Here is a 17,563-nt window from a genome sequence, read left to right on the forward strand (position 1 = left end):
CCTCTGTACACCTCCACAATAGAATTGAAATGAAACCATCAAGCCTAGTTCTCTGTTACCCCCCCATGAAGTTGTGAATGGTGATGGGACTAACAAAAGTTACACTACACTCAGACTCCTAATTCCAACCACAGAAGGCTATAAGGAATTGCCATGCATGTTTTGGTGGCTTCCCTCACTCATGCTGTTTTTTTTCCACAAAAGCCTACAACACCTCCAGAGTCACCATGGGCATTTTGGTGGCTTTTCTCACTAGTCTCCTTCTTGCCCTGAAGCCTATAACTGCTTCACAGTTGTCTTGGCTGCCTTGGTGGCTTCCCTCACAAATTTCTGTCTTCCACAAAAGTCAATAGCTACATCAGAGTCATCATGGGTGTCTTGGCAGCTTCTCTCACTGGTGTCCTTCTTGCACTGAAACCTATAACTACTTCACAGTTGTCTTGGGTGCCTTAGTGGCTTCCCTCGCAAGTCTCCTTCTTCCACAAAAGTCGATAGCCACATCAGAGTCATCATGGGTGTCTTGGCGGCTTCTCTCACTGGTCTCCTTCTTGCACTAAAACCTATAACTACTTCACAGTTGTCTTGGGTGCCTTGGTGGCTTCCCTCACAAGTCTCCTTCTTCCACAAAAGCCTATAACGCCTTCAGAGTCATCATGGGTGTGTTGGCAGCTTCTCTCACTAGTCTCCTTCCTATACTGAAACCTATAACTGTTACACAGTTGTCTTGTGTGCCTTGGTGGCTTCCCTCACAGGCTTCCTTCTTTCACAAAAGTTGATAGCTCCATCAGAGTCATCATGGGTGTCTTTGCAGCTTCTCTCACTAGTCTCCTTCTTGCACAGAAACCTATACCCCTTCAGACTTGTCAAGGGTGCCTTAGTGGCTTCGCTCATTGCTTTTGTTCTTGTACAGAAGCCTATAACCCCTTCAGCATCATCAATCAATCAATCAGTCAACATTTATTTATAAAGCGCTTTACAGCACCGACTGGTGTCCAAAGTGCTTAACATTAAAAACACAAATTTACAAAATAAAACACATATAAAATAAAATTTTAAAACAACACATAAAAAAAAACATAAAAATAACAGAACATGTTACCTCCCCACTAAGTGTTAAAAGCCAGTTTAAATAAATAAGTCTTTAACTTAGATTTAAAAAGTGCTAGGTCAGGAATAGTACGTAACTCAAGAGGTAGCTCATTCCACAGTCTGGGGCCAGCTACCGCGAAAGCATGATCACCCCAGCGTTTATATCTTGACCTTGGAACATCTAAGTAAAGCTGGCCAGACGCCCTTAATGTCCTACTGTAGGTGCGCGAAGTTAAAATTTCAGACAAGTAGGGAGGTGCAAGGCCATAAATAGCTTTAAAAACAAACATTAAAATTTTAAAATCAATTCTAAAACAAACTGGAAGCCAGTGGAGTGAGTATAGGATGGGCGCAATATGCTCACGTCTAGAAGTGTTTGTCAAAAGACGAGCAGCAGCATTCTGCACCAATTGGAGACGCGCAAGAGACGACTGATTAATGCCCGAATAAAGTGCATTACAATAATCAAGTCTGGAGCTGATGAAAGCATGAATGGCTGTCTCAAGATCACGTCTACTGAGAAAGTGCTTTATTTTAGCCAAGAGGCGAAGTTGGAAAAAACTAGCTTTGACAACAGAATTTATCTGTTGATCGAACCTCAAACAGCTGTCAAATATCACTCCCAAATTCTTGACAGCTGGTTTTACATAGTTAGCCAAAGCACCAAAATTTGGTGTTACCACATTTGGTATGCCAGAGCGCTCAAACACCATGATCTCAGTTTTACCATCATTCAGGTAAAGGAAGTTTCGGGACAGCCACTGCTTTACATCACGAATACAATTAAATAATGATGACAAAGCATCACTCCCATTAGTCCTCACAGGCAGATAGATTTGCAGATCATCTGCATAACAATGAAAGGACAAATTGTGCTGGGTTATAATTGACCCCAATGGCAGAATGTACAAAGAAAATAGAATCGGCCCAAGGACAGATCCCTGCGGCACTCCACAGCACAGAGGAGCAGTTGATGAGGAAAGGTCCCCAATCATGACAGAAAAGCTCCTTTCAGCCAAATATGATCTAAACCACTCAAGTGCAATACCATGAATGCCAATAAAATGTTCCAACCAGGAAACAAGTACTGTGTGATCCACAGTATCAAAGGCTGCTGTGAGGTCCAACAGAACCAGCACAGCAGGATTCTCTGCATCCACCGACAGAGTAATATCATTATGAACTTTTAAAAGTGCTGCCTCAGTGCTGTGTCGTGATCTAAACCCAGACTGGAATTTTTCAAGGATGAGATTGTCTTCTAAAAATGATTGTAACTGTAAAAAGACAACCTTTTCTAAAACCTTAGACAGAAATGGCAGATGAGAGACAGGTCTAAAATTGGATAAAACTGATGAGTCCAGGTGAGGTTTTTTAAGAAGAGGTCGAACCACAGCATGTTTAAAAGCAGCTGGAACAGACCCTGATCTAAGACAAGCATTGATAAAAGTTAGGAGACCCGCCCCAACAGTATTTAAAAACCTCCTTCAGCACCTTAGCTGGAACAACATCAAAAGGACAACTTGTAGATTTTATGTGTTTTACAACATCAGCGAGAGATGCAAAAGAAATGGGCTCAAACTGTTCGAGCACAGCAGAATGTGCACGAGGAGCAGACAACTCAATATTACAGCTCTGATCAGCGTTCTGTCTGACTGATGAAACCTTATCAATAAAAAACTGAAGAAACTCCTCACAGGTTGTGGTTGTAGCTTCCATCAAAACAGAGGTGTGTGGATTTACAACTGAGTTTATAGTCTGAAATAACACACTGGGACGATGACAACTGCTAGAAATAATATGAGACAGATATTGTGCTTTTGCCTCCTTCACAGCCTTCTGATAGTCAGTTAGACTGTCCCTCAGAAAACCCAGAGACACCTGCCGTTTGTCCTTTTTCCATTTTCTCTCCGCCCGTCTGCAGCGTTGCCTGAGGGCACGGGTCGTGGCATTTAACCAGGGGTCGGATTTTGATTTCCTGGATTTGCAGCGCATCGGTGCAACAGAGTCCAAAATGACTGTGCATGTAGAGTGGAAAGAAGAGAGGATGTTATCTGGGAGTAATGGAGAAACCAGTCCATTCATGGCATAAAACTGAGAGTCCATGAAGGCAGCAGCAAAGTCCCCCGCTGTCGAGGAGGTGACCAAACGGCGGCGAGAGACAGGAACAAGTGGCTTACTAGCAGATGGAGGAGCAATAAATTCAAAAATAACAGGAAAGTGATCTGAAATAGCAGCGTCTGATATGTCCTTAAGTGAAACTGAGAGCCCAAAAGAAATAACCAGGTCCAAGGTGTGTCCAAGATTATGTGTTGGTCCATCCACAACTTGTGTTAGACCAAAAGAGTTCAGGAGGCTTTTAAAATCATCAGCCAACTGATTAGAAGGACAACAGATATGAATATTAAAATCACCACAGACCAAAAACTTGTCATATTTTGGGATAAAATCTGCCAGAAACTCAGAAAACTCCTGAATAAAATCCTTATTAAATTTTGGTGGACGATAAACAACAGCACAGAGCACAGGACAGTCGAGGGTGTCTTCCCTCACCAGTCTTCGTCTTGCACATAAATCTATAACTTCTTCAGAGTCATCATATTTGTTTGGTTGGCTTCCCTCACTTGTGTCCTTGCACAGAAGCCCATGACTTCTTCTAAGTCATCAGTGGAATCTTGATGACTTCCCTCATTGGTCTAATTGTTGCACAGCCATTCAGTTTTTTGAAAACTGCCTACTCCAGACAGATTCACCATCCAGTACTACATTTTGTTTTTCTTACTGAATAATGTAAACAATGTCCAAAATGCATTAATTATGTGATATGTCTAAAGAAAACTGGCAGTAAAAATAATGATTTGTATTGACAATAATCCTTATATTTTGTTTGTCCCATTAGTTATCTTCTTCTTCTCTCGGCTGTTCCCGTTAGGGGTTGCCACTAGGGATGTCCCGATCCGATTCCAAGTCATCTGATTTTGAGTATCTGCCGATACCGTGTCCCGATCCGATACTTTAAAAAAACTGAATGAACAATGAACAAATGCTAAATATATAATATTTTCATTTTAATCACCTTATTTTATTGTTTATCATTTAAACAGTGCACTTCTCCTTGAGGTAGCTTGAACAATCAAGTAATAATCTACCAGACTTAAAAAATGTACAAATTTCCATGTTATTTTATTTGTCTAAAAATAAATGTCAAAGGTTCCTTATGTTAAACAAGAAATTATCTAATCTGAAATAACAGGTGGTTTTAATTTACAGATGAAAGGTTTCTAAAGAACCATTTATTGATTTAGCTATTTTAATTACAAGTGTTCTAAACTTTTTTAAACAGTAATCAGAAATTTTGAGGCAACAAACAACAACAACAAAAAAACATTTCCAAGGATTTTTCTTCAGAAAACTGCTCTATAAATGAGCAGTCCTGTGACACGTTTCTGTTTTGTACAGATCAGTGGTTTCTGCCACTAGTCTTCCGTGTTTTGGCCCGATGCGTTGTTCCTAATGGACAGCGCGAAGCTACGTCACAGCTCAGAGCGTCGAAAGTTGGATTGGGTTGAACTTGTGTTTTTTCTTTTGTTAAAAAAAAAAGAAAATAATAATAATAACAAAGATTGGGTTGAACTTTGACCGCGGCAGCCTGCCAACAAGCGGCAATGCGCGCTCCCGTCAGAAGCATCGCTTTAGTTCGGCTTTTGACGCGACGCTTCTGACGCCTCTAAAAAGCAACATGCCTCATTGAAAATAATGCTTTTTAGACCAATTCCTGACGCCGCTGACGCCTCCGACGCATGAAAAGCCCATTAATCTGCAATAATGATCTTGAAATAGTGCTGATCAAAATAATGAGGATAAAATCTATATCAGATTCCTGATCGGGATGCAACGTCCGATGTCGTTCAAGTCTGAAACCACGTGATTGGGCCTGATTTCCGATCACGTGATCGGATTGGGACATCCCTAGTCGCCACAGCAGATCAATCGTTTCCATCTCACCCTGTCCTCTCTATCTTACTCTGTCACACCAACCACCTGCATGTCCTTCCTCAACACATCCATAAACCTCCTCTTTGGTCTCCCTCTTCTCCTCCTGCCTGGTGGCTCCATCCTCAGCATCCTTCTCCCTATATACCCTGGGTCCCTCCTCTGCACATGTCCAAACCATCTCAGTCTCGCCTCTCTAACTTTGTCTCCAAACCGTCCCACCTGAGCTGTCCCTCTGACATGTTCACTCCTAATCTTAATCCTAATCCACCTCCAGATCTGCCTCCTGTCTTTTTGTTAGCGCCCAGAACTATGTATAAATATGACTGTAATTCCTAAGTGGCTCATGCAACATTTGAGTTCAGCCCCTTGAATGAAAGTTAAAGGTCTAAACTTCTATTACATCTTGACTGTTTCAGTTTACCTCCATGGTGGAGGTGTACAGAGGCAAGATTACACAAATTGCGCCACTGTGTAAATAATTATGGAGCTTGACTGTACATATTACATCTGAGCAGAGAATAAGACAAAACACATGAAATCATCTTTTTTTTTAAACCTGTATGAACATAATTCTTGCACCGCATTTTTTATTCACGTAACATTCAGTCTTACTGGTTTGGTGGCGGCTGTCAGGGATTCCATCTCTGCGTGTGTCATCCAAATATTACTGGTCGACTGTTATGAACATAAAGAAGCTTACATCAGATTTGTTGGTGTTCTCGCCGTTTGTGTGACATCATGCATTGGGCGGAGCCTTACAGAGCGAGTGCTTGCAGGTGCGGACGGACTCGTAAGGGAGACCATCTCCTGGATGGCCAGGCGGAGCTTAAGCCGGTGCAGCGGGTTGCTGATGCCGATCTCCCTTTGGATCTCCGTGTCCGACAGGTTGGCCATGATGGCGCCGCTCTTCACGTTGGCACGACACGCCGCCACATACCACGCCGGCATCCCCACCCACAGCTGAGTAGATTTGGACGTGATAAACACCAATGTTTACAGTGGTAGGTGTCTATTTGGTGCACACAGACTTTGGAACGCCAACCTGACTCCTCTGCTAAAATTAAACCAACCCGCTGTGATTTATCACCATGGCAACACGAGATATCTACAACCTACTATACTTACACTCAGGAACACTTTAAACTATTAGTGGCACATTGCACAAGTGGGCTTATGATCAAATAAAAGGTTTCATTTAACTATTGCTCTTAGGTTTTTACAGGACAGTGTGACACGCTGTACCTCAAGCCATGTGACAACAGTCGGACCATCCCAAGAGGCAAAAGGCAACCCCTGTCGACAAGCTTCCTCTAACAGGTCATGCCTGGAAAGGAGAGCGGAAAATGTGACCGATCATTCAAAATAGAAATGTACAGTAAACTGGAGATGTTAAACCGTCGTATCATCGTTTTTTTGTCGTATCAATACTTACTTTTTCTTGCTGCGACGGTCTTTTTCCACTGTTCCAGTCCCGATTTTAGCCAAACCTAAGGGATCGGCTGAGCCCAGATCATCAGAGGGTGTGGAGGCTGCAAGTTTTAAATTCATAAATTAGCCTTAAGAATCAACTTTATTGTCTGAACAAATTGAAGTTATGGTTGTTTGTGTATTTGAAGAAGTAAGCCCCATACAGACCCCGAAGGGCATCGGTGTTTATCTCCAGATTTCATAGTGTGGAGCGGATGAGAGTTTTTGACCCGTTCTGGACGCTAATAAAAAGTAGGAATGGTTGTTGTGGACAGAATTCAAAAGGAGATTTATAATCCCATTTTAACATTGCGAGGTAGGTCCTAATGTACTTTAATCAAACGGAAACCTCTGGTACTATAAAATGAGGCCAATGTGGAAGTGCCAAATCTTGCAATTTCTTAAATGTCCACTTGAGGCTGTCTCCAAAAAGTAAATCAATCCCCACAGATACTCATGTTAAAATGTCCAAGTTTACAGCAAAAATAAACATGAAAATAATAATAATATGGTTTCATGTCTATAGCTAGTTGCATCATTCATGACAATTGCAAAGGGTAAATTTTATTATAACTCATTAGTTAACGATATTTTAACCCGTAAAGGTATGAATAATTCAGCCCAGTCTCATGATTTTTTTTGCACTCCCTTCACTAAATTAATTACATTTTCGTGACACAGATTTTTTTTATTTTGTTATTCCTGTCCTTTCCCTGAACCGTAACCATAATCCCCACATCACCCTGCATTTCATGATACCATCACGAAATGAATTTGTGCTCCTGTCACAAAAATGTGGCGCTTTTCATGACATATCACAAACTAATAGATTCATTTACTTTTCGTAATACCATCATGAAATGGCATGAGACTGGGTTGGAATAATTATAGGCATGGTCATTATGAGAGAGAGTTAGTATGCCAGTAGAGGCTAGCAGAGGCTGCTAGCTGCTGTGGAATCAATAGTGTTTGTCCTTTTTGAGCATTTTATCACAAATATATGAGATATATGGCTTGCTGTGAGTTTAATTCTACTGACAGCCCAAGTAAGACGTCTGTGCTCCAGTATTTCCAATAAGTGAGTTTTAGTATTATTTAATTGCTTTGTTAGCACTGTTGGAACTAATTAGCAGGTACTGATAGCTTGATGATGTTAGCTGCAGTGATAGTGCCAGTTATTTACGCAAAATGTTGGTCATAGTTTTTAATACTAGCACCCAACCCACCCTTCAAAGGGTTAGTTATTCATCTGAGTTTGTGTGACCTCGCCTGTTAGTTGTAGCTAGTTTGGTAACTTTGAGATAGGTGGGCGTGTTCAGGCTTCAACTGTCCTGCTGTCTTTCCCACGCTCCACCCCTTTACCCATTTATGGGTAAAGCCGGACGTTAGGTGAGTTAGGCATGGCAAAGATGGCGATACTTGAAACCGCCAATACCGCCTTTCTATAGAGCTTCAAACCTGCTCTCTAGAAACCCTATGGGTGACATCTGTGTCTCTAGCGAGTGCTGTCCTGGCTCACAGCAGTAACACTACTCATACAAATGGGGCTGGTTTTGTGAATGAATGAACAGCTGTGGCTGGTTCACAGACCTAGTGAGACGGATTCACGTCCAGGCGCCCCAATCCTCCCCTTTTCCTTTTTGCCAAAGAGACGACCGATGGATGACTTGATGCTTTTCTTTTTGCTGGCTTTGTGGAGAGAATCTTGGCTGGCAGTCGTAGCACCATCACTAGAAAGACTAGAAGGAAATCTGTTAAATGATGAGCCGGCTGTTTATTTATGCATTTATTTCAGTTATCGTTTTTAAGAGTACCTGCGAAATTCCCGGTGGTCATCAAGACCTGCCCCTGGGTGCGTGTGCGTCATTCGGTCCAATCGTAGGGCGCGAGGAACGGGAGGAGGTGTGGAGTCAATCAGGGCGAGCGCTCTGCATTCTTCGCCCTCTTTGCTGTTCTATATTGGACAAAAAAATTGCAAATTTGCACAGAGCAGTTTGCCCAACAATTCTACTCAGTACAGACATACATGAGAACCCCACAACCTCGGTTGTGGCGTCGTACCTGTCTGTCGGTCTCCCTGGCGGGGGAGTGTGGCAAGCGAGGAGTGGAGTGCCCAGAACTGGGTGGTGATGGCGACGCCAATGTGGAGGAGGTGATGGAGGGACTCATGTAACCCCTCCCAATGCTGTCCCTTCCCCCCAACGAAGATGGCGGAAGAGGTGAAGCGTCAAGGGCAACACTGCTGACCCGACTCTCGATCTCCTCTGCCCTCAGCTCTGTGCTCTCCTTTTCCTCCTGGATCAGCCTAAAAGGAGACAGAAGGACCTCTAATCAGCCTCACGGACATCGTTTTTAGGATTCTGAAGGACATTTCTGTAGACCGCTGGTTCCCAAAGTCGCTCACACTGTTTGTCTGTTGACGTCAGGTACATGGGGTGTGCAGCCAGTACATTCTGAGTACCAGCCCCAAGCCCGGATAAATGAGGAGGGTTGCGTCAGGAAGGGCATCCGGCGTAAAACTAGCCAACCCAACTATGCCGACTAAGAATTAAATTTCCATACCGGATCGGTCAAGGCCCAGGTTAACAATGTCCGCCACCGGTGCTGTTGCCAAACAGGATGCCGGTGGAAATTGGGCTACTGCTGGGCGAAGACGACGAAGAAGAGGAGAACATTTCCACAAACAGCAGGAGAAGAAGAAAACTAGAAGGGTGGAAATGAGAGTGGGGACTTAGAATGTTGGTAGTATGACTGGTAAAGGAAGAGAGCTGGCTGATATGATGGAGAGGAGAAAGGTAGACATATTGTGTGTGCAAGAGACCAAGTGGAAGGGAAGTAAGAGCAGGAGCATCATTGGTGGGTACAAGTTGTTGTACCATGGTGAGGACAGGAAGAGAAATGGTGTTGGGGTCATTTTAAAGGAAGAGTTTGTTAAAAGTGTGTTGGAGGTTAAGCGAGTGTCTGACAGGGTGATGAGTGTGAAGTTGGAAATTGAAGGGGTGATGATGAACATCATCAGTGCATATGCCCCACAGGTAGGTTGTGAGATGAAGGAGAAAGAAGATTTCTGGAGTGTGTTAGATGAGGTGGTGGAGAGTGTGCCCAAGCATGAAAGAGTGGTGATAGGAGCAGACTTCAATGGGCATGTTGGTGAAGGGAACAGAGGTGATGAGGAAGTAATGGGTAGATATGGTATCAAGGATAGAAATGGGGAAGGACAGATGGTAGTTGATTTTGCAAAAAGGATGGAAATGGCTGTGGTGAATACCTACTTTAAGAAAAGGGAGGAGCACAGGGTAACATATAAGAGTGGAGGAAGGTGCACACAGGTGGACTACATTCTTTATAGGAGATGCAAGCTAAAAGAAATCAGAGACTGTAAGGTGGTGGCAGGAGAGAGTGTCGTTAGACAGCATAGGATGGTTGTTTATAGGATGACTTTAGAGGTAAAGAAGAAGAAGTGAGTGAGAGCTCAACAAAGGAGCAGATGGTGGAAGCTGAAGGAGGAAGACTGTTGTGTGAAATTTAGCAAGCAGGTGAGAGAAGCACTGGTTGGAGGGGAAGCAATTTTGGACAACTGGAAAAGTACTGCAGATGTGGTGAGGGAGACAGCGAGGACAGTACTGGGTATGACATCTGGACAGTGGAAGGAAGACAAGGAGACTTGGTGGTGGAATGAAGAGGTCCAGGAAAGCATAAGGAGAAAGAGGTTGGCGAAAAAGCTTTGGGATAGTCGGAGAGATGAAGAAAGTAGACGGGAGTACAAGGAGATGTGGCGTAAGACGAAAAGAGAAGTGGCAAAAGTGAAGGAAAAGGCATATTGCGAGCTGTACAGCAAGTTGTATAGTAAGGAAGGAGAAAAGGACTTGTACCGATTGGCCAGACAAAGGGACAGAGCTGGAAAGGATGTGCAGCAGGTTAGGGTGGTAAAAGATGCAGATGGTAATGTGCTGACAAGTAAGGAGTGTGTGCTGAGAAGGTGGAGGGAATATTTTGAAGAGCTGACGAATGAAGAAAATGAGCGAGAGAAAAGGCTGGATGATGTGGTGAGCGTAAATCAGGAAGTACAAGAGATTAGTAAGGAAGAAGTGAGGGCTGCTATGAAGAGGATGAAGAGTGGAAAGGCAGTTGGTCCAGATGACATTCCAGTGGAGGCATGGAAATGTCTAGAAGAGATGGCAGTAGAGTTTCTAACCAGATTGTTTAATAAAATCTTGGAAAGTGAGAGGATGCCTGAAGAGTGGAGATGAAGTGTGCTGGTTCCTATTTTCAAGAACAAGGGTGATGTGCAGAGCTGCAGTAACTACAGAAGCATAAAGTTGATCAGCCACAGCATGAAGTTATGGGAAAGAGTAGTAGAAGCTAGGCTTAGAAAACAGATGAAGATCTGTGAGCAGCAATATGGTTTCATGCCAAGAAAGAGCACTACAGATGCAATGTTTGCTCTGAGAATACTGTTGGAGAAGTACAGAGAAGGCCAGAAAGAGTTATAGTAGTGTTCAGAATAATAGTAGTGCTATGTGACTATAAAGATTAATCCAGATTTTGAGTATATTTCTTATTGTTACATGGGAAACAAGGTACCAGTAGATTCAGTAGATTCTCACAAATCCAACAAGACCAAGCATTCATGATATGCACACTCTTAAGGCTATGAAATCTGGCTATTAGTAAAACAAAGTAGAAAAGGGGGTGTTCACAATAATAGTAGTGTGGTATTCAGCCAGTGAGTTTGTCAATTGTGTGGAACAAACAGGTGTGAATCAGGTGTCCCCTATTTAAGGATGAAGCCAGCACCTGTTGAACATGCTTTTCTCTTTGAAAGCCTGAGGAAAATGGCGTTCAAGACATTGTTCAGAAGAACAGTGTAGTTTGATTAAAAAGTTGATCGGAGAGGGGAAAACTTATACGCGGGTGCAAAAAAGTATAGGCTGTTCATCTACAATGATCGCCAATGCTTTAAAATGGACAAATGTGCAGAAGAGGTTACAATTTGCCAAAGAACACATCAACTGGCCTAAAGAGAAATGGAGGAATATTTTGTGGATTGATGAGAGTAAAATTGTTCTTTTGGGGTCCAAGGGCCACAGACGGTTTGTGAGACGACCCCCAAACTCTGAATTCAAGCCACAGTTCACAGTGAAGACAGTGAAGCATGGTGGTGCAAGCATCATGATATGGGCATGTTTCTCCTACTATGGTGTTGGGCCTATATATCGCATACCAGGTATCATGGATCAGTTTGGATATGTCAAAATACTTGAAGAGGTCATGTTGCCTTATGCTGAAGAGGACATGCCCTTGAAATGGGTGTTTCAACAAGACAGTGACCCCAAGCACACTAGTAAACGAGCAAAATCTTGGTTCCAAACCAACAAAATGAATGCCTCGCAGATGTGAAGAAATCATGAAAAACTGTGGTTATACAACTAAATACTAGTTTAGTGATTCACAGGATTGCTAAAAATGCAGTTTGAACATAACAGTTTTGAGTTTGTAGTGTCAACAGCAGATGCTACTATTATTGTGAACACTCCCTTTTCTACTTTTTTTTTTTTACTAATAGCCCAATTTCATAGCCTTAAGAGTGTGCATATCATGAATGCTTGGTCTTGTTGGATTTGTGAGAATCTACTGAATCTACTGGTACCTTGTTTCCCATGTAACAATAAGAAATATACTCAAAACCTGGATTAATCTTTTTAGTCACATAGCACTACTACTACTACTACTACTATTCCGAACACTACTGTACCTTGTGCATTTGTGGACTTAGAAAAATCTTATGATAGGGTGCCAAGTGAAGAGCTGTGGTATTGTATGAGGAAGTCTGGAGTGGCAGAGAAGTATGTTAGGGTAGTGCAGGACATGTACAAGAATAGTGTGACAGTGGTGAGATGCGCAGTCGGAATGACAGACTCATTCAAGGTGGATCAAGGATCAGCTCTGAGTCCTTCCTTGTTTGCAGTGGTGATGGACAGGTTGACGGATGAGATAAGACATGAGTCACCATGGACTATGATGTTTGCAGATGACATTGTGATCTGTAGTGAGAGTAGAGAGCAAGTTGAGTCTAGTCTGAGGAGGTGGAGATATGCTTTGGAGAGAAGGGGAATGAAAAAGATTGAGTAGATGTGTGTGAATGGGAGGGAGCCCAGTGGAATAGTGCAGTTACAAGGAGTAGAAGTGGTAAAAGTAGATGACTTTAAATATTTGGGGTCAACTGTTCAAAGTAATGGAGAGTGTAGTAGAGAGGTGAAGAAGAGAGTGCAGGCAGGGTGGAGTGGGTGGAGAAAGGTGGCAGGAGTGATTTGTGACCGAAGAATATCAGCAAGAGTGAAGGGGAAAGTTTATAAAACAGTAGTGAGACCAGCTATGTTGTACGGTTTAGAGATGGTGGCACTAACAAAAAGACAGGAGGCAGAGCTGGAGGTGGCAGAGATGAAGATGTTGAGATTCTCTTTGGGAGTGACAAGAATGGACAAGATTAGGAATGAACATATCAGAGGGACAGCTCAGGTGGGACAGTCTGGAGACAAAGTCAGAGGTGCGAGACTGAGATGGTTTGGACATGTGCAGAGGAGGGACCCAGGGTATATAGGAAGAAGGATGCTGAGGATGGAGCCACCAGGCAGGAGGAGAAGAGGGAAGCCAAAGAGGAGGTTTATGGATGTGCTGAGGGAGGACATGCAGGTGGTTGGTGTGACAGAGGAAGATACAGAGGACAGGGTGAGATGGAAACGACTGATTTGCCGTGGCGACCCCTAACGGGAAGAGCCAAAAGACAAAGAAGAAAAAGAAGTCAAATTGCTGTTGCTGTTACTTTTCATGCCAGCAGGTACTATTACCAAGTGCAACGATTTGTAACTGAACTGTATAGTGCCTCCAGTGTTGCAAATCTGGTAATACAAGTAACAGGTTGGTCATCGTTTAGTCGTCATTGGTGGTGTCCCATAGCAGCCGATATGCAAGGTTCTTGAAATGGAGCAATACCTCCCCCTGGTGGACATTTATGATTAATGCAGGTTCCACAAAGAGAACTAGAGGTGAATGTTGTGGAAATTTATGGGCCACATAAAATGACTCATCTGATCTGGTCCACGGGAAAAAACTTAACATTGTGCCACAGATGCAATAACTTACTTAATCTCCTTGTTGATGGCCTCCAGTTGCTCCTGTAGCATGATGGCCAAAGTCTGTACATCTGTTTGTCCACTGGGGGAGAGCAACTCAGACCCAAACAGAGTCTCCCTGTCGTCCTCATCATCAGAACAGCCTCCTTCCACGCCGCCTTCAAAGCCGGGGCCGAGCATAGTGCTACTGTCCCATTCTCCATACTGAAAAGAATGGATGGACATAGAAAGAATGAAGTCTGAGCAGCTTTTCAGAGTGATTTGATGATCTGAAGGCAAATGGAGGAGGAGTAACAGGAAGACAGAGGACAGGAAGGAGAGGAACAGTAGTAGCCAGTAAACCAGTATTGATCAGTATGCCTGGCATTTATATTTGTGTATTTATATTGATATTTGCAAACTGTTTTTTTTTTTTTTTAACTTTCACTGTTGATACTCTGTGTGCTTCTTACCCTGTGTGCTGCTTTTTTTTCCTGCAATTCCGGGTCTTCCCAAGGGATCAATAAAGATCTATCTAATCTTTAATCTAATCTGTTTGGTTTCCCTACAAATCAATTTAACAATTTTTTTTAGTGCCGCTGCAATCGTTGCCTTCCTGTTACGGCTCTGTGTTCCCCAGTGGTTCCATAGAAGTTGCAAAGTTCCATAGTCTATAAAAGGTAGTACAAACTAATCCAATGCTACATGAAAAATAAATATCATCATCATCATAAAAGCCGTGCACAGTGTGTGATCACCACCTTGCTGCTGTCGTCTCTCGGGGGCGCCCACCGGCCGCGGTGCGAGCGCCTCACCACCACCCCGCCAGAGGAGCTGCCGTAGCCAGCAGGTAGGGAACCTCCTCCCTGCGGGTACCGCAGTTCTGAGGCGCTCCCTGGTAGAGATCTTCGAAAAAGGGTGGAGGGAAGTGAGCTGACGCTGCCTGCCCTATGGTGAGATACAGAATTCATTAGTTGTTTCAAACTGATGGGACTGGATTTAAGCATTAAGCGGGATTTTGATCTGGATTATGGCTGAAAAATGCATTCAATCACATGTACAATGAGAACATTTGTGGGGGAGGAAGAGTAACAGGAAGACAGAGGTCGGGAATGAGAATGAGAGGAACAGCAGTAGCCAGTAAACCAGTATTGATGAGTATGTTTGGTATTTATATTGTGTATCTGTATTTATATTTATATTTGCAAACTATTTTTCTTTTTTTCCACTTTTGATGCTATGTGTGCTTCTTCCCCTGTGTGCTGCTATACAACGCTGCAGGAACCTCATTTTCCCTGAGGGAGTCTTCCCAAGGGATCAATAAAGTTCTATCTAATCTAATCTAATCTAACATTAAAAGCGAGGAAAGAGGAAGGTGCAAAACACGATTAAAAGATGGGGGGCACATCCTCCCTGTTCCACCAATTCCTACACCCCTGTATGGATACACAGAACACATACTATCTATTCCATTGAAGGTCTACTGTGCCTAACCTGGAATAGGAAGAGCCAGACCTGCCTCTCAGCTGATCCAGCTCCAGCTGGATTCTCTCCAGCTCAGCCAGAAGCTGTTCCTAGTGGATTAGAAAAGGAGAAGATGTCAGCACGCAGCCGTACAAACATGGAGGTTTTGAAAATGTATTTTCTGAAACCTGCTCAAACGGTGAATACCTTATTAGCTAAAAGGTCGTCTTGGATCTTCTTCATGTTGGCCAGCTCCTCAGAAAGAGCATTCTATCACAGCAGATGAATGATTTTAGAATATCACGTCCTGTTCTTTGTGACATCACAAAACGTTCTGCACCTCTGACACATCTTTATTATTTTTTTTACCTTCTCTTCCAGCGCTGCCATCCTCTCTTTCAGGTGCAGCTGCAGTCTCTCATTGGACTCAGACAGAAGCTTGTCCACTGTATCAGAGAGGCGTTTGTTGTGCTCGTCGTTCATCTTCTCCCTCTGTCTCGCCTAAAGTGAAGCGAGCGAGGCGTTCAGCGGTGGACTGCTAAGTTTGATTTTGCACAACACGGGGTGGGGGAGAACAGGAAGATAAACGGCTTTACCCTTTGCAGCTCTTGGTTTTTCTCCTCAAGTTGGGCCTCCATTTGCCGTAGCCGCTCCTCAAAGTTTCCATGACGCTCCTCGGCCTAAATGAGAGGAAATGTTTCTTGAGAAACCTCTTTCTGTTTCTGTCACTTTAAATAGGGAGAAATTGCCGCTTGTCACACGCCCATCACCCGAAACACCATGTGGGGTGTCACACAGATCCCAGACTGGCTCAAGGGTGTGTCACACATTGTAAGAAAAAGTTCAGATCTGGATGTCCGTGACATATGTCACAGAAGTCGAGGGGTGATATTGCTTTACAGCAGTGGAGATTAAGCATGCAGAGTAACAATGATAACATGAATATCACTAAAAACACTATATTTTTACCCGAGGTCATCAAATATGGTCATCGGGTATTGTGAAAACTTTGCATCCATCCGTCCATCCGCCCATCCGTCTGTGCTCAGCATAACTCCAGTCCTATTACTGCCTGAGTCTTCAAATTCACAGGGAACATTCTTGGGACACAGACCTTAGACAAATTCAAAGATGGCTAACCTTGACCTATTTTAAGAGGTTAAAAAGTTGCATTCTGTTTCAATCTGTTCCGTTTTTTTTTTCTTTTTTTTGAGGGGCGGGGGTGATACCCAATCAGAGTAGAGCGGTACAGTGATGTCATTGGCTGGTCTAGCTAGCTGCAAACTCCTTTTCATTTATGTATAAATATAACCTTTGTCATACATTTTGTAAAAGCTAGTGAGGAATAAGCACTTCTAAATCTGAAAGCACTGTTTCTGTAACCTGATAACACGTCTGAAGTGATTTACAAGACAATTCGTGGACGTTAGCATGGTGAGTTCACAGGCTGGTTTAGCTAGCTGCAAACTCCATTTCATTTGTGTGTAAATATAACCTCTTTGCCATATATTATGTAAAAGCTAGTGAGAAAGAAACACTTCTAAAACTGAAAGCACTGTTTTTGTAACCTGATAACACCTCTGAAGTGATTTACAAGACAATTCGTGGACGTTAGCGTGGTGAGTTCACAGGCTGGTCTAGTTAGCTGCAAACTCCAATTGTGTGTAAATATAACCTCTTTGCCATATATTATGTAAAAGCTAGCGAGAAATAAACACTTCTAAAACTGAAAGCACTGTTTTGTGTAACCTGATAACACCTCTGAAGTGATTTACAAGACAATTTGTGGACGTTAGCATGGTGAGTTCACAGGTTGGTCTAGCTAGCTGCAAACTCCATTTCATTTGTGTGTAAATATGGTATGGGATGTCATCTTGGTACGGTAATCTCTCTGTCCAGTTAAAATCTAGGCTTGCTCGTCTGGTGAAGACTGCTATGAAAGTTGTAGGGAGGACGGGAAACTCTTCCCTGCAGTCCATGTATGAACAGTCTGTTCTCAAACAAGCGCAGAGAGCTTTGTCAGATCCTTCCCATATCCTCTATCCTGAGTATGAACTCCTACCATCTGGTAGGCGATACAGAGTCCCTCAGTGCAAATTGAATCGCTTTAAAAACTCATTTGTGCCCACATCAATTAGAGTCTTAAATATGGTTCCTGGGATAGGTAGTAGGATTGTGCATTAATGACATGGTGGCATTGTAATTTTAGTGTTATTTATTCACTGTTAGTATTTTCCTTAACCATATGTGGGAGATGGCTGTGCAATAGGGGTATGTGTTTTTAGGGATATGTGCAATATGCATTAATTATTTATGGGAGACCGCTGTGTAATACGGGTATGTGCAATTTGGATATGTGTATTAGGGATGTGCAATATGTATGATTGATGTGTGTATTAAGTTATGTAATATGTATGAGTCATGTAATTATGTCATGG

The 17,563-nt window shown here is 43.0% G+C and overlaps 1 protein-coding gene across 3 annotated transcripts in view; it reads right to left on the reverse strand.

Annotated features, from left to right (window-relative positions):
* The window catches only part of LOC117530734 (liprin-alpha-3-like), a 55,218-nt gene that overhangs the window by 11,217 nt on the left and 26,438 nt on the right, over window positions 1-17,563 (reverse strand). For all 3 annotated transcript variants that reach the window (XM_034193635.1, XM_034193634.1, XM_034193636.1), the window contains 13 exons: window positions 15,722-15,805; window positions 15,495-15,626; window positions 15,333-15,395; window positions 15,156-15,235; window positions 14,423-14,609; window positions 13,693-13,886; window positions 8,611-8,854; window positions 8,364-8,503; window positions 8,140-8,288; window positions 6,515-6,611; window positions 6,325-6,406; window positions 5,842-6,042; window positions 5,695-5,757 (listed from right to left, as the gene is read on the reverse strand). In XM_034193635.1, coding sequence (XP_034049526.1) covers window positions 5,695-5,757; window positions 5,842-6,042; window positions 6,325-6,406; window positions 6,515-6,611; window positions 8,140-8,288; window positions 8,364-8,503; window positions 8,611-8,854; window positions 13,693-13,886; window positions 14,423-14,609; window positions 15,156-15,235; window positions 15,333-15,395; window positions 15,495-15,626; window positions 15,722-15,805 — 1,716 coding nt within the window. The remainder of the gene's footprint in view (window positions 1-5,694; window positions 5,758-5,841; window positions 6,043-6,324; window positions 6,407-6,514; window positions 6,612-8,139; window positions 8,289-8,363; window positions 8,504-8,610; window positions 8,855-13,692; window positions 13,887-14,422; window positions 14,610-15,155; window positions 15,236-15,332; window positions 15,396-15,494; window positions 15,627-15,721; window positions 15,806-17,563) is intronic.

The sequence above is a fragment of the Thalassophryne amazonica genome, chromosome 18, assembly GCF_902500255.1.
Source record: "Thalassophryne amazonica chromosome 18, fThaAma1.1, whole genome shotgun sequence".
NCBI classification, from domain to species: domain Eukaryota; kingdom Metazoa; phylum Chordata; class Actinopteri; order Batrachoidiformes; family Batrachoididae; genus Thalassophryne; species Thalassophryne amazonica.